The sequence below is a fragment of the Triturus cristatus genome, chromosome 5_1, assembly GCF_964204655.1.
Source record: "Triturus cristatus chromosome 5_1, aTriCri1.1, whole genome shotgun sequence".
Taxonomy (NCBI): domain Eukaryota; kingdom Metazoa; phylum Chordata; class Amphibia; order Caudata; family Salamandridae; genus Triturus; species Triturus cristatus.
The window spans coordinates 919,352,434-919,367,888 of NC_140587.1; the positions used below are offsets into that span (position 1 = coordinate 919,352,434).

Genomic DNA, 15,455 nt, shown 5'->3' on the forward strand with positions numbered 1-15,455 from the left:
CGCCTTCAAGATTCTGTCAGCCGAGTCAGGATAATGTCAGGATAAATTCCGAGGAGCAGCGAGGGTCCGGGGAGCCCTGTGCTCACGCGACCATCTTGGATGCGCGCTAGGCTCCTCTTTTGGCGCCATATGTTAGCAATTATCGCTCCTGGCACTGCTCGCTCCCGCACTGTAAACACTTCAACTTTTTTTTTGTTTTTTTACTTTTTAGCGCGGCGCGTGCGCTCATTCTCCTTTGATCCCTAGCTTTCCCTTTCTCAGTCTCACCCTCTCCCTGCCTCACCCTCTCCCTGCCTGTTTCCTTCACCCCCCTCTCCCAGTCTTATCTCCCCTCTCGTCTCACAGAGGAAAGGCCTCTTTGGCTGCACACCGTCTGCCTGTATGTATCTACGACTAGCACCCACTGGACTTTGAAGCGCTAGACTCCCCTTCTACAGAGGGGTCCTGAGCTCTCCCATCTCTGTTCTCAGAGAGGCTTCGAGTCTGAGGATTCAAGCCTGGGCTCTGTATGCCAGCCTTCAGGTAGTAGCAGCAGGCGCTCCAACCCCGCGAGCTATCTTAGTATCTTTGCTTGGAGTTCTAAGACACACATGACACGGAGCACAGCTCACCGGCTAACTCAACGTGTTCCTGTGCCAAGGAGGAGTGCTCATGTCCACAGATTGCAGAGCTGTGAGAGGTGTCCAGAGTACCCACCTAGCGGCCAGACTCCTGGCTTCCCAGCAGGCGGCGCTATACACGACTCCTATTTGGACTTCTGTGCCGAGTTAAGGGGCTGGCAGCTAGTGAGCCACCAGTGTCAACCTCGCCCCCCCCCCCCCCCCCCCCCCCCATGGATGACCTCTCTGACCTCTGCTGACCTACAGACCTGCCCACCCTCTACTCCCGGCACCGCCTCACAGCGTGGGCGCGCCTTGTAAGTCACGCCACCTGCACGGATGGTATTTTAAGGTGCTTCTGACCCGCAGCAATCTCTCCCCCCCCCCCCCCCCCCCCCCCGGGTGTCTGGAAGGAACATGCTGGCCCGTCTCGCCTCACCTGTTACTGGCTCAGGGCCAACAAAAGACACATTCACCCCATGCGAGAGGGTGAGCGGGCCGGGGCAGGCACCCACAGGTACCGCAGCAGCACCCCAGTGTTAGCCCTGCCTGAGACCGTGGGCAGCACCCTCTGAGCTGGCACCATTAGCACTGAGCCCGCTGAGCTGCCACCTTCTGGACTGCGGTTTTTCCAGTTTTATATCGCACGAATTTGACCAGAAGTTATTAGAGCGCTTTATATGAGCAACGCGTGCATTACACAAGGACTCCTTCATCCATTAAGTGATTTGCTCAAAATCACAGGATGTTAAGCCGACGCCGAGATTCGAACCTGGTTCCCCATCTCCAGACTCTGCATCACTGGCTGTTAATCTGGATGAGAACCCCTGTTACACACATGAGCCAGTACACCATGGACCCCTGCTTTACACCCCCCCGACACTTCAGAGCCAGCATGCTGTGAACCCCTGCTTTACACACCGCTGACACCGCAGAGCAGGCATGCACTGCACCCCTGCTTTACACCCTCGCTGATACCGCAGAGCCAGCATGCTGTGTACCCCTGCTTTACACCCCCGCTGACACCGCAGAGCCAGCATACACTGCACCCCTGCTTTACACCCTCGCTGACACCACGGAGCCACATGATGTGCACCCCTTCTTTACACCCCCACTGACACCACACAGCCAGCATTATGTGCAGCCCTGCTTTACAACCCCGCTCACACTGCAGCACCAGCATGCTGTGCACCCCTCATCCTAAGCTCAAAAGCCCCAGTCTGGAACGGTTAACAACTGATATGTTCAACACATTTCCGAGGGCTTCCGCTCTGAGTCCTTAGCTCAGAACATCTGTGCATTTAGAGTTGTCCCTGTGTTTTGGAGCACAGAGGCCTTACGCAACCAATATACACTTTCTAAATAAAAAAGGCAGGCGATTCAAAGAACCACCATCTTAAAAACGTTGTTGGTAATTAGCAACATTTTATTGAATAAGCGTGGAAGCAATTAATTTAACCGGAAATGTGTAATCCATTCATTGTACCCGAAATGTGGAAGCAACCCGTTTTACCCGAAATGAGTTCCGGAAGCATTGTTTCATCAGCAGAGGACACAGCATTAACCCCTATGTCGCGAGAGGCAGCAGAGAAAAGGGGCTGCGAATATAATTCGTGGACAGAAACCTGCTTTGGACGGAACTGAAGATGGGCATTGAGCGCGCACCAGTTTCCACCATCATAAAACCCCGTCCGTACACGCGAGTCAGCAGAACAGACTGTTCCACATCTGACGGCAAATTTATCAAATCCGGACAGCGAGTCTGCCGCGCTTTCAGTTGGAGTTTCTGCTACAGATTGAAGACCTGAGTGCACAAATATTTTTGTACTGAACCAGTGAGGCATGGACCTGAGGCGCACTCCACTAGGCATGGCGTTGTGCACTTACATGGGGGGTCCAACCTGCGCCGTGCCACTGGTCACATGGTTTAAATACATGGCTTTTACGACATACGACCACAAAGTCACTACTATCCGTCAGTCTGGAGAGAGTATCTATAAACTATGGCCAGAGCGTGTCACGTATTACTTCGGAAGTCCTGTTTCTGTAAGGAGAGCAGGAGTCCAAGATTGATAAATATGTAAGATTTTTTTGTGGGAAACGGCATTCATGCTTCCATTTAAAAAAAAAAAAGACATTTTTGGCCAATAAAGTTGGCTCAAATGAGAATCGGTTTGATTTTTTTTGTGTGGATATTTTTCATGTCTTTAAAAGAAAAAAAAAATACAAAAATTACCTTTTAAAATGAAAAAAGCTTGTATTTAAAAAACGATATGTAAGTAAACAACTTGAGTCATAACTTAAACAACAAGCACTGGCATAGACAATAGGTCTTGCCTTTGGGACCTTTGTAAGTGTTTAGCCAAGCAACAGTTGATGTAGTTGCACAAAGGATATTGCGCTGGATAACTTGTAAGGTCCCAAAGGCAAGACCTATTGGCTAGGCCAATGCTTGTTTTAAAGTTGCAAGATTGCTGCTACAGTTTCCCAGCATGGTATCGTTAACATACTTGTATGCAACTTCTCTTTCTGAGACCTATCATTTTCACACTTTACCTGGCTGTCAATGTGACGATGGCATTAGAGGGGCAGGTGGTCAGTGTTTGATCTTAATTTATAGATTTGGTAATATAAGAGGTTACATACTCTATGGCATTAAATGTGTTTCTTAAGTGATGCTTAATTAGATTTCCACCCTGACCAGCAGAGTAATTCAAGGTGTGTGAATCCGACGGATACCAAGGTTTGAGAATTTCAGTTACATGTATGTAGCCTGTCCTTTATTTTTTTATTTTTTGTCCATCTGACATTTCAGTGCTGCAACATTTTATATTGTACTTACCAGTTCTATGTACATTGCTGTTCACTCTGCACAAACGTCCGTCTGGATGTAGTATCTGAAAGAAACACGTTAGTTAGATTCCTCACCTTAGAATATCCCCAGGCGTCAGACTGGATCCGGAAGATTTTTCGTCAGCAATACCCCTTGCGCGTCGCTAGGCGTCGTCTGCGGCTCCGCGTCCGTCGTCGGCGTCGTGCGCCGGGATGACGTCATCGGAGTACTTAGACGCCGCCCTCGCGCGCTGACGTCAGTTCTTCTTTTTTCCGCGCCAGTAAGCGCAGATCCGGGAGAGCTACCCCTTTTAGTCTTTTTTGACTAAATCTTTTTGATCATTTTTGATCCCTGTCTGTCGACATCTGGTGCCGGTAGGATGCCTGGGTTCAAGGCTTGTGAAGACTGTCATCGACTGATGTCGGTGACCGATCACCACCGCCGGTGCCTCTATTGCTTAGGCCTCGACCACGACGCGGAGTCGTGCAACGACTGTCAGGCCCTGACTTCGAAGGCTAGGCGGGAGCGGTCCCGCAAGCTTCTCGAGCTTCGCCACTCGGCTCCGCGTCGTGCGCGATCCCGGTCCAGGAGGAGGTCCAAGGATCGCTCGCGGAGCCCTAGCCGACGCCACCATCGATCGTCGGGCTCCAAGTCGTCGGGTAAGTCCAAACACTCAAAGAAGTCCAAGAGGCGACATCGCTCTTCGGACTCCCCTCGCCGGTCGCGCGACTCGGCCGAGGGTCCAAGTGGTTCCACCCCCGCGGCTCCGGCGGAGCCGCAGGTGCCGCGTCCGCCCCCATACCTTCCGGTCCCTGGGGCTGACGCGGCGCCGGCGGAGATCAGTGCCTTCCTCTCGGCCATGAGGAGCCTGGCCCCGCCGTCGACGCCCGCTGGCGCGCCTTCGGGCCCCGCGGGCTCGACTGGGCGACCTCGCGTGCCGGCGGCTCCGGCCCCGGCGCCGTCGACGACTCCGGTCTCGACGCCGCAGGTCCCCGCGGGGCCCATGCCTGGGCCCCAGTCGACGCCGGTTGACCTTGTCACTCCTCCACCGGCGCCGACGCCTGAACCACCGACGCCGTCACCGGCGCCGCCGACGCCGACGCCTGTGACGCCGACGCCCCAGTTTAGCCCTCATCCGGACCCGACGCCGGCACGGCGTCCGCCGACGCCGCATCCGACGCCGCTAGAGACCTACCATCTCTACAGTCCGGTTCCGATCATTCCTCCTGTTTATCAGGAATCGGAAGAAGGGGGCGACTGGGAGGGGTTCGAGGACCCTCTGGCTGTTCAGTCACAGCTTTCTCAGGACTGGGCAGATGAACTGGGGGAGGCCAGCGGGCTGGACACCTCGCCAGACGCTGGATTCACTTCTCCTCCGACCGTGGCTTCGGAGGAGGGTGCAGCATTTTCTGTGGTGCTGCGCAAGGCGGCTGAGGCCCTTGGGCTCGAGTTGCCTGCCGTGGCTGTGAGGACCAACATCCTCACTGAGGTGCTTCAAACCTCAGCAAGCTCCACTGAGCCTCTGCTGCCGTTTAACGAGGCCCTCACTGACGTTCTGCAGGGCACCTGGTCCAAGCCCTCCACAGTTCCTCCTGTGGATAGGAACGTTGCCAGGCGCCACCGCCCTGCTCCGGGCGACCCCAGCTTCCTGTCCCAACACCCCACCCCCGAGAGTCTGGTTATCCAGGCCTCTACTTCCCAATCCTCCTTCCCGACCGCTCCGCCGGACCGGGATTCCAAGAGACTCGAGCAGTTTGGCAAGAAACTGTTCTCGTCCCTTAGTTTGGGCCTGCGGTCTTTAAATACCGCCTGTCTCTTGGACCGTTATTCCCATTCTCTGTGGGATACGGTGGAGGACGTGCTGCCCCTGTGTCCGGAGGAGGTCCGGACGCGTCTTTCCCAGGCTCTGGCCGATGGGAGGGATGCAGCACGGCACGCCATAAGATGTGGGCTTGACACCACGGACTCGCTAGGTCGGGCGATTTCCACCACGGTGGCGCTCCGCCGCCACGCCTGGATGCGGTCCACGTCCTTTTCCGGGGATGTCCAGAACACCCTCATGGACATGCCCTTTGATGGCACTCGCCTGTTTGGTGAGAAGGCGGACAGTGCGCTGAACCGCTTTAAGGACTCCCGGGCTACGGCCAAGTCCTTGGGCCTCTCGGCTCCGCGGGCGCACACCTCCGCTTTTCGCCCCTTTCGTGGCCAAGGAAGGGGCGCCTCCTCACGTCCGCAGAGCCACCAGCCGCAGACCCAACCTGCGCGCGGTCGCGGACGTGGCTTCCGCCGTGGCGGAAATGGAGGCCGACGTGGTCAGCCCACATCCACCCCGGCAGCATCCGCCTCAAAGCCTTCCTAGTCCGAGCTTTCAGGCCCATACCACGCCAGTGGGCGGCAGAGTTCGCCATCACCTGCTCCACTGGCGGTCCATAACATCGGACAGGTGGGTGCTGCAAATCGTCCGAAGGGGCTACTCCCTCCCCTTCGAGACGACCCCTCCAGCCATGCCACCACAACACCACCGTATCTCGGGGGATCATTTGGATCTTCTCCGCGAGGAAGTTTCGGCTCTCCTGGCCAAGGGGGCCGTCGAGCGCGTTCCGAGTCCAGAAGTAGGTCGTGGTTGTTATTCCCACTACTTTCTGGTTCCCAAGAAGGGCAAGGGGGGCCTGCGCCCTATCTTGGACCTCCGGAACGTCAATGCCTTCCTCCGAAAGGAGAGGTTCAAGATGCTAACGTTGGCTCAGGTTTTAGCTGCCCTAGACCCTGGAGACTGGATGGTAGCGTTGGACTTGCAGGACGCATATTTCCATATCCCCGTCCTGCCGGCCCACCGGCGTTACCTGCGGTTCACGGTGGGCCAAGAGCACTTTCAGTTTACCGTGCTCCCCTTCGGCCTCACCAGTGCCCCTCGGGTGTTCACGAAAGTGATGGCGGTGGTCGCAGCTCATCTGCGCAGATCAGGGGTCCCAGTCTTCCCCTATCTCGACGACTGGTTGTTGAAGGCGGGCTCGCCCCAGGCAGTCGTCTCCCACCTCCAGACTACGGCGGATCTCCTGCATTTGCTGGGGTTTTCCATCAACGTGCCGAAGTCACACTTGAGTCCCTCTCAGAAGCTCCTCTTCATCGGAGCGGTTCTCGATTCGGCGCAGTTCCGGGTCCATCCACCGGAACAGCGGGTCCGGGATATACAGGCCCTGATTCCCATCTTTCGGCCTCTATCCCGGGTTTCGGTCAGGCTAGTGTTGCGGCTTCTGGGGCTGATGGCCTCCTGCATCCTACTAGTGCATCACGCCAGGCGGCGCATGCGGGCTCTGCAGTGGGACCTGAAGTTTCAGTGGGCCCAGCATCACGGCAACCTGTCCGACCATGTCTTGATCTCGGAGGGCACTGCACAGCAGTTGCAGTGGTGGCTCACGGACCGCGAGTGGGTCAAGGGCAAGCGCCTCTCCCTTCCCCAACCGGAGCATGTCGTAGTGACGGATGCGTCCCTCCTGGGTTGGGGTGGCCATATGGGAGAGGCGGAGATCAGAGGCCTCTGGTCTCCGGCGGAGTCTCGTCTCCACATCAACCTGTTGGAGTTGAGAGCGATCCGGCTTGCACTGAAAGCCTTCCTTCCCTCTGTCAGGGGAAGTGTCGTGCAGGTGTTCACGGACAACACCACCGCCATGTGGTACTGCAACAAACAGGGCGGGGTGGGGTCGTGGACCCTTTGTCAGGAGGCTCTGCGCCTCTGGACATGGCTGGAACACCAGGGCGTCACCCTGGTGGTTCAACATCTGGCGGGCTCTCTGAACGCCAGAGCAGACGAACTCAGCCGCCGGTGCATGATGGATCACGAATGGCGTCTGAACTCCGAAGTGGTGCAAGGCCTCTTTCAGCAGTGGGGAGAGCCTTGGTTAGATCTATTCGCCACCGAAGAGAACGCGCAATGTCAGCAGTTCTGCGCGTTGGAATTTCCAAGGCGGCACTCGCTCGGCGACGCTTTTCGTCACGAGTGGAGTTGCGGTCTGTTGTACGCCTTTCCGCCTATACCACTTCTGCCCAGAGTGCTGAAGAAGATCAGGCGCGACCGGGCCCAAGTCATCTTGGTGGCTCCGGATTGGGCACGAAGATACTGGTATCCCGAGCTACTCAGTCTGTTGACCGATCCCCCGATACGTCTGCCCCTTCGGGAGGATCTTCTGTCGCAGCAGCAGGGGACGGTCCTCCACCCGAACCTGTCCAGCCTCCACCTCCATGCGTGGAGATTGAGCGGCGGCAGTTGATGCCATTTGACTTGCCTCCTGAAGTCTGTGATATCATTCTGGCAGCCAGGCGTCCCTCCACAAAGTCGGTATACGCCTGCCGGTGGAACAAATTTGTGGCATGGTGCACAGCAAAGGCTGTGGATCCCCTTTCCGCCCCTCTTTCTGAGGTTCTCCTCTTCCTTCTTTCTCTGGCCCGGCAGGGCTCTGCCCTGGGCACCCTGAAAGGTTATCTTGCTGCCATCTCCGCCTTCTTGCGGCTTCCTGATCAGCCTTCTCTTTTCAAGTCCCCTGTGGTTACACGCTTTCTCAAAGGCATTACACACACGTTCCCTCCTGTCCCTTTTGTAATGCCTCAGTGGGACTTGAATCTGGTATTGACCTTCCTGATGTGCGCTCCCTTCGAGCCTCTTCACAATTGCCCTCTTCGTCTTCTAACTCTAAAGACTGCTTTTCTGGTAGCCATCACCTCGGCTAGACGGGTGAGTGAGCTCCAGGCTTTATCTTCAAAGCCTCCTTTCCTATCTGTTCATCCGGACAAGGTTGTCCTTCGGCCTCGTCCCTCCTTTCTTCCTAAAGTGGTGACTCCTTTTCACCTTGGGCAGTCTGTCACCTTGCCCACCTTCTTTCCGCCTCCGCATCCTTCCAAAGAGGAAGAGAGGCTCCACCGTCTGGACCCAAAACGTGCGCTCTCCTTTTATCTGGACCGCACACAACAGTTCCGGGTGGACGACCAGCTTTTTGTTGGGTACGTGGGCGCTAAGAAGGGGAAAGCTGTGCACAAACGAACCATCTCTCGGTGGGTCGTTTTGTGTATAAAAATCTGCTATTCCTTGGCTAAAAAGGACCCTCCTGTTGGGCTGCGCGCCCATTCTACTCGGGCCACGGCGGCTACTACTGCCTTGGGACGGGGAGTCCCTTTGCAGGACATCTGTCAGGCGGCGACGTGGGCTTCTCTACACACGTTTGCCAGGCATTATTGCCTTGACAGCCAAGTCCGGAGGGATGGCTTCTTTGGCCGTTCTGTCCTCCAGGACTTTCTGGTGTGATCTTGGTTCGCAGACCCACCACCGGGGATGGTATTGCTTGGGTATCTATTCTAAGGTGAGGAATCTAACTAACGTGTTTCTTTCAGATGAACAAGTTACTAACCTTCGGTAACGATGTATCTGTAAGAAACATTAGTTAGTTAGATTCCTCACCGACCCTCCCATCCTCCCCGTTCTGCGAACTGACATCTAGGGTTAAGGTTGTCCTTTCAGGCCCCTAGATTTTATTTTTGGCACCAGTGTCGGTCTTTGCATGGCTCTGCGTTCCTGGCGCGGAAGGCTATGTACAAGAACTGACGTCAGCGCGCGAGGGCGGCGTCTAAGTACTCCGATGACGTCATCCCGGCGCACGACGCCGACGACGGACGCGGAGCCGCAGACGACGCCTAGCGACGCGCAAGGGGTATTGCTGACGAAAAATCTTCCGGATCCAGTCTGACGCCTGGGGATATTCTAAGGTGAGGAATCTAACTAACTAATGTTTCTTACAGATACATCGTTACCGAAGGTTAGTAACTTGTTCTTTGGGTCTTGGCTCAAAAGTAAAGGAGACCATTCCTTTCTATCCCTGTCTCCCTGTTTCCAGCACAAAAGGGCATGACACACTATTTATGGGTGCAATTGGTAACGGAGCTTATTTAGAGGCAAATAAGGACAAAAATAAAAATAAAGAAAAATAAAAAAGTAAAGGAGACCGTTGTCTGTTTTTTATTTTGATGTGTGTGTGTATATATATGTATATATATATATATATATATAACTGCTGTGTAATTAAAGGATAGTTGGCCTTGTTTGGTGCATGTTGACAATTTCACGAATGTTTTATATTCAGATTACACATTTGACTTCTGAAGTACTAATGCAACAGAAATGGAAGTGTGAACAGGGTTGCATCACAAATGGGCAGTGCAGAAATGTTTCAATTTTAGACAAATGCATTGCAACATTATAATACTCTATGATCATACGGGAAATTGCTGTTCTCAAATCATTGTGTATCTGTATATCTAATGTAGTCTCAACTCTTATTTGTTCACAGTGAGACTGACGAAAACTGTAAGAAGCATCTCAGCAGAGTAATTTCTATCTGGGAAGAAAGGGCTGTGTATGACAATGATGTGTTAGATCAACTCCGTGAGGCTTTGTGTAAGTGTGTTATCATGCTTTTGCTTAGTTTAAGGGCTGTACTTGATCTAAAAGCACAAGTTACCTTTTTCTCAGAATAAGATCAAATCAATACATTGCCCCTCAAGTTATTCTGTTTTTGCAATTGAGGCATAGAAATATTGTTTCTACTTTTGCTAAAGCAAAACTTCAAATACATTTATTATTGGATGTAGCCTAAAATCTAGCCTGAATGTTTCTCCTTAATCAAATTGCCTTGTCACTTATAAAGTGGGTTTTGCACAAATGCAGTGGACCCTCTTTACCATCTTTTTCAGTTGCTTCTAAATTGGTTTATAGAAACTCTTAACTGTAGTGAGCTTTTAAAACACTGGCTTCAACAAAAATTTAGGATGACAAAGGTCACTTAATCACCTGATCTCACATCAGTTCAATTATAGGACCTTCCAAACTCGTATCCTGTATAATATTTAGATTCATAACATTCTCAAAGGTAGAGGTTGTCTTTAGTGCTGTCTAGATAATTCAGTTTCCCTTTAGCCTGTTTGATCTTAAATTCCCGAGAGACCACATAAAATGGTTGATCCCATATTTCCTAATGGGCAGTGCAGAAATGTTTCAATATATATTCGTGTTTTAATCCATTATGCTTCTTCAGTGTTTGTGACTAATTGTGACATTTTTGTAATGTGAATTTCTAATTTTATAAAGATCTGGTGTAATATCTAACCCAGAAGAATAAACTATGCTTAAAGCATTTCAATTCTCACATCCTTTTTAAAAATAATAATAAAGTATTGAAAACCTGATTTAACCCAGAGAAGAAGGGTGATTTGACGTCAGTGTTTCCACTTTGTCAGAGAAGTACCATTTTTCCTCCCCCCCATCCCCCCCCCCCCCCCCCCCCCACCTCCAATCTTTTGGAACTGCATTACAAAAGGACACCACACCAGTTTTAGAAAAATATCCAATATTCATCTGTGTAAAATGAGACCCACAGCGATACAAATCCAACCTACAGTGATCAAACTGCGTGTAAAGCAAAAATAAACTTTTAAAACAGTTCCTTGAAGTTGATAGCTCTGTCCCGGGCTATCGCAGTGTCATGAGCAAATGTATCCTACAGTTCTGGCCGACCGCATCGTTGTGGGCCAGCTACGGTGTTGGGCAGACCAGTAAAACAGTCCCTTTGGAGATGCAGGGCGTCTGACCTTGCGGTGAGATCCGAAGGAGTGGCGTCGGCAGCTGTTTGTTCCGGGAGTTGATGCAGGAGTCGTTGGGCCCTTAAAGTCACATGCGTTGCAGGTCTAACTCCATGAGTTTGAAGTCAGGAGTGCCAGTGTCAGGGCTGCAGTGTGAAGCGGAGTGGCGCAACGTGCGGTGTCCTGGTTGCAGTGCTGGCAGCGGATGTGTGACGGTCATCCAGCAGTGTCGATGAGACCAGGGCTGCTGTGTGAAGCGGGACGGTGCTTGTTGCGGTGCTGACAGGTCATGGTGCAAGTAGCTGCGGTTTCATTGCTGAAGGGCTGCCGTCGTTCGACCCAAGGCTGCGATTCAAGACTGGACAATACAGTGCCAGGGCCCAGAGGTCGCAGTGCAGGCTGCGGCGTTGGTTGAGGATCTTGAGTCGATGGCATTGGTGGGCCAAGGCTGCGATGTGGGACAGGACAGTGGGTTTAGAAACCTGCTAGTGGTACCCCCAAACCACGGTGCAGGCAGTGGCGTCTGTCAGCTTGGAGGGTTGGTGAGACCAGGACTGCAGTGCGAAGCGGGACAGTGCTCGTGTTCTCCACAAGCTGTGCCCACAGGTGATGGTGCAGGAAGCAACATTGCTGATGTTATCGGCGATACCAAAGCTGCGGTGTGAAGCGAGGCTCTGCTCCGTGTTCTCCACAAGCGATGCCCACAGGTCACGGTGCAAGCAGCAGCTCGGTAGCTGTGTCAGTGAGTCCAGGTTTGCAGTGCGAAGTGTGGCGTTGCCCTCTGTGGTGCCTTCAGGTCACAGAGCCAGCATCGGCGTCGTTGACGGCATCAGGTTACCTTTTTCCTCTGGTAGCTGAAACATCCAGCCGGTACCCAGAAGAAGTTTAAGTTGTTGATTTCCCTCAGACTTCCAACAGGAGGCAAGCTTTACATCAGGCCCTTGGAGCTACTTGGAATGCAGAAAGAACAGTCCAGTACTTTGCCTGCCCAGGACCGAAGCAGCAACTGCAGGCCAACCCAGCAAAGCACACAGCAGAGTGCTAGTCTCTCCTCACAGCTCTTCCAGCTCTTCTTCCTGCCAGGTTCCTTAGTCCAGCCGTAATCTAAAGTCCCGGGGTCAGGACCACAGTCTATTCAGGTGCAAGCAACAACTCTCACCACTACTCTCAATGCAGCAAGGTCTATTCAGCCTGTCATACCAGGACCCACCTTAACTGCCCCCACGTCTGTCTAGTGTGAATACACATCCCCTGCTCCTGTCACTGTAAAATCAGACCGTCAATACACAAGCCAGCAGACGCACACAGAATGTTTCTAAAAGTGGCATTTTCAAACACACAATTTAGAGACCATCTCCCTAAAGAAATGTTAATAAATTCTGCCTAAACTAAATTTCTCCATCTTGTCTCAATGAAAAGTTATACTTGTAAGATGTTACTAAGTAACTCCCATCTTAGCCTATGGGACAGATAGCCTTACAATAGTGAAAAATGAAATTGTTTCACATACCGGGACATGTCCTACCTGTCACATACACTGCACCCGGCCCAGGGGGTACCTTGGACCTACCAGAGGGGTGCCTTACATAAAAGGAAAGTTTAGGGCCTGGCAAGTGAGGGCTCTTGCCTGGTCGACATGGCAGTAATAACTGCATGCAGACACTGCAGTGGCAGGCCTGAGAACCCCTTTGATGAGCTACTGGTGTCTAGTAGCAATTGATTTACAGGCCCTTGGTACACACAGCACACTGTACTAGGGACTTTGTAGTAAATCAAATAAGCAAATCATGGAAACACCAATCCATAAATACAATTTGCATGAAGAGCATGTGCACTTAATCACTGAATAGCAGTGGTCAAGTGCCAAGAGTCCTAAAACCAACAAAAACAAGGTAAAAAAAACAGGAGCCCAAAATACAAAAGGTCGGGGGGTGAACCTGCTGAAAAAGCCAAGTCTAACACAGACCAACCGGTTTTAAATTCAATACCTAGTTAGAAAACTGATGTATGACCCTTTTTCTTTTTATCATTGGAAGGTATTTATTTACCAATATTTGTAATCATAGAACTACAAACAATATTAACCATTGACCTTACAAATAAGAATTTTAAAAATAAAAGCACATTTTGTTACTAAAAAGAACTGCTAATACATCTGCCACCCCTGTGAATCTAGTCTATCGCCAAGTGTTTCTGCCAAGATTTAATCGTAAGTCTTCAATCCTATTAAAACTGTTTTTTTTACTGGGCTTAAAATCGTATATACTGGAGTATTTTGTTTCAGATCATAAATGTCTTAACTTGACGTTCAGTAGATGGGATGCCTTGTTTTCAAGAGCTCAGTACTTCATTCTGAATGAATAACTCCGTTTAGAGGGAAGCACCAGGACCTTATTCTACAATATATTCATAGCCCTTTAACTGTATAGTGTTTCAGGAGGAATCCTCTTTGTTGATTTGCTCTGCAGGTAGATGTCAGCGCAGTTCAACCTTTATGTTGGAGTGTATAGGAGGCCTTTGTAAGGACTTTGCTGATCTATAAGCCCTCTCCTTTTGTTTCTTGAACCATGTGTTTTAGAGAGCCCTGCGTTCATTTAGATATGATGGTTGTCTGCAGTTAACTGGTGGAGGTATGCCCTTATTCCGATCTCCCTGTTTTGATCAAGCTTGTCTAGGACCTTCTTCTGGGCTTGGTATGATGACTCTGGGTAACTTCGGCAAGTCCTGCTATGTTTCAAGAACATCAAAGCCTTATTTCTCTCTCCATCTTTGGATGAGGGCGTGTTGTAGTTAGAAATGGTGAAGCAGTTAGAGCTCACCCTTACTAAGATGAAGACTGAGCAAAGATTCAGGCTCCAATAGTGCCATGCCATGGCATGTTGAAGATTAATCTAATTAGCTTGCTGCAGCTCTGAAGAGAATGTTGCAGCCTCCATTATAGGACTCTGGGATACAGTCCCAGAGCCTGAAAAAGTATTTATAAAAAGGGCATACGGGGGCAAGGTAGGGACCCCCTAACCCACTGGCACTTTTACGGATGACCCAGAAGAGCCCTCCACCTTCAAAGAGTAGAAATAATTTTGGGCCTCAAGTACTGCAGTACTCGCACGGGACCTAGGGTGGCTCTCCCGTGAGGTACCACGGCACTCCGAGAGCCACATACAAGCTTTCTCCCCATGAATGTGTTACCATGAGGCGGCATCTTGCATGGCAAATACTGTGGGAATACCTCGGTACTCAAAATGTGGGTTTGGCGAAGTGGTGGGAGTCGGCTGCAGCCCCCCCCATGTGCATGGCAGGGTTGGGTGCAGTATGGCCAGCCTGCCACTGCACAAAGCCAATGGCTGTGTGCAGCGCACATGTTGACTGTAGGTTGCCTGAATAGGTTCGGTTTACCCTCAAGTGCAAATAGGATAAAAAAAAAAAGCTGAAAACAATCAAAGTTAAGGTGATATTCTATTTGGATGTTGAAATGAGATTAAAAAAACATGCTAGGAAACATGTAGGGTGGACTGTGTGGTGATTAATTACAGATATCCCGCTTTGGTGAAGCACATACTTCAAAGCTTTAATATACAACACCCACTTGAAGTGACATTAAGTATTGTGCCGCTAGGATTTTTCTATAGGCACCTGCAGTTTTCTCTCGAGGAGAGACTATTGTTATTCCTGAGAACACGAGAAAAACTCCTTATTCCTACCTCTAACAGGTTTCTTCCTTTGACCAACTTGGATGACAACAATTGACTCCCTGATCATTCTAACGCTCTTGGAAATTGTATAAATGAGAAACTGCCCTGGTCCATGCGCCCAACCACAACTGAGTCAAACACAAGGCCGTGGGTGCAGGAACCGTTTTTTTTCTGGGCGAAAACAACAGTTTCAAGGTGCTGCTAGAAATGGAGGCTAGAGCCCTTTGTAAATTAAAATATTTCATTTTTTTTAACCACTTTATTGGCATTTCAATAGCACATACGGAATCAATGTCCGGTATAGCACATGCATCCTCGTACCCAATGGGTATGTTGACTACTACATTTTATACATTCTTATACAACCTTCCTTATAATACATGTTTCCCTGATGCAGCAAGCTGCAGACCAATCCACAACCCCTCCTCCCTAGTATGAATCAGTATTACTTGTACTTGTAAAGTATGTACGGCGCCAGCAATTCCCCTTAACTCCCCCACCACCCTGTTGGGCGTCTGTTACCTTGTATGTCTCTGTAGTGGGCGGTGTCCTCAACTGTTTTACGTGTGTTTGTCTTGTGTGTTCCAGGGGCTTATCGACCCACTTTCTCTCTACTCCGCCAATGGGGGCTGTAGGTCAGCTATCGTTACCAACCACGCTTGGAGGTCGTCTTCTAGTTTGTCGTCCCTCTGAACTTGTTTCATTCTC

At 51.0% G+C, this 15,455-nt stretch overlaps 1 protein-coding gene across 2 annotated transcripts in view; it reads left to right on the forward strand.

Moving 5' to 3' along the window:
* Positions 1 to 15,455, forward strand: part of RPRD1A (regulation of nuclear pre-mRNA domain containing 1A) — a 309,821-nt gene that overhangs the window by 112,114 nt on the left and 182,252 nt on the right. For both annotated transcript variants that reach the window (XM_085605954.1, XM_085605953.1), the window contains exon 3: positions 9,768 to 9,874. In XM_085605954.1, coding sequence (XP_085462080.1) covers positions 9,768 to 9,874 — 107 coding nt within the window. The remainder of the gene's footprint in view (positions 1 to 9,767; positions 9,875 to 15,455) is intronic.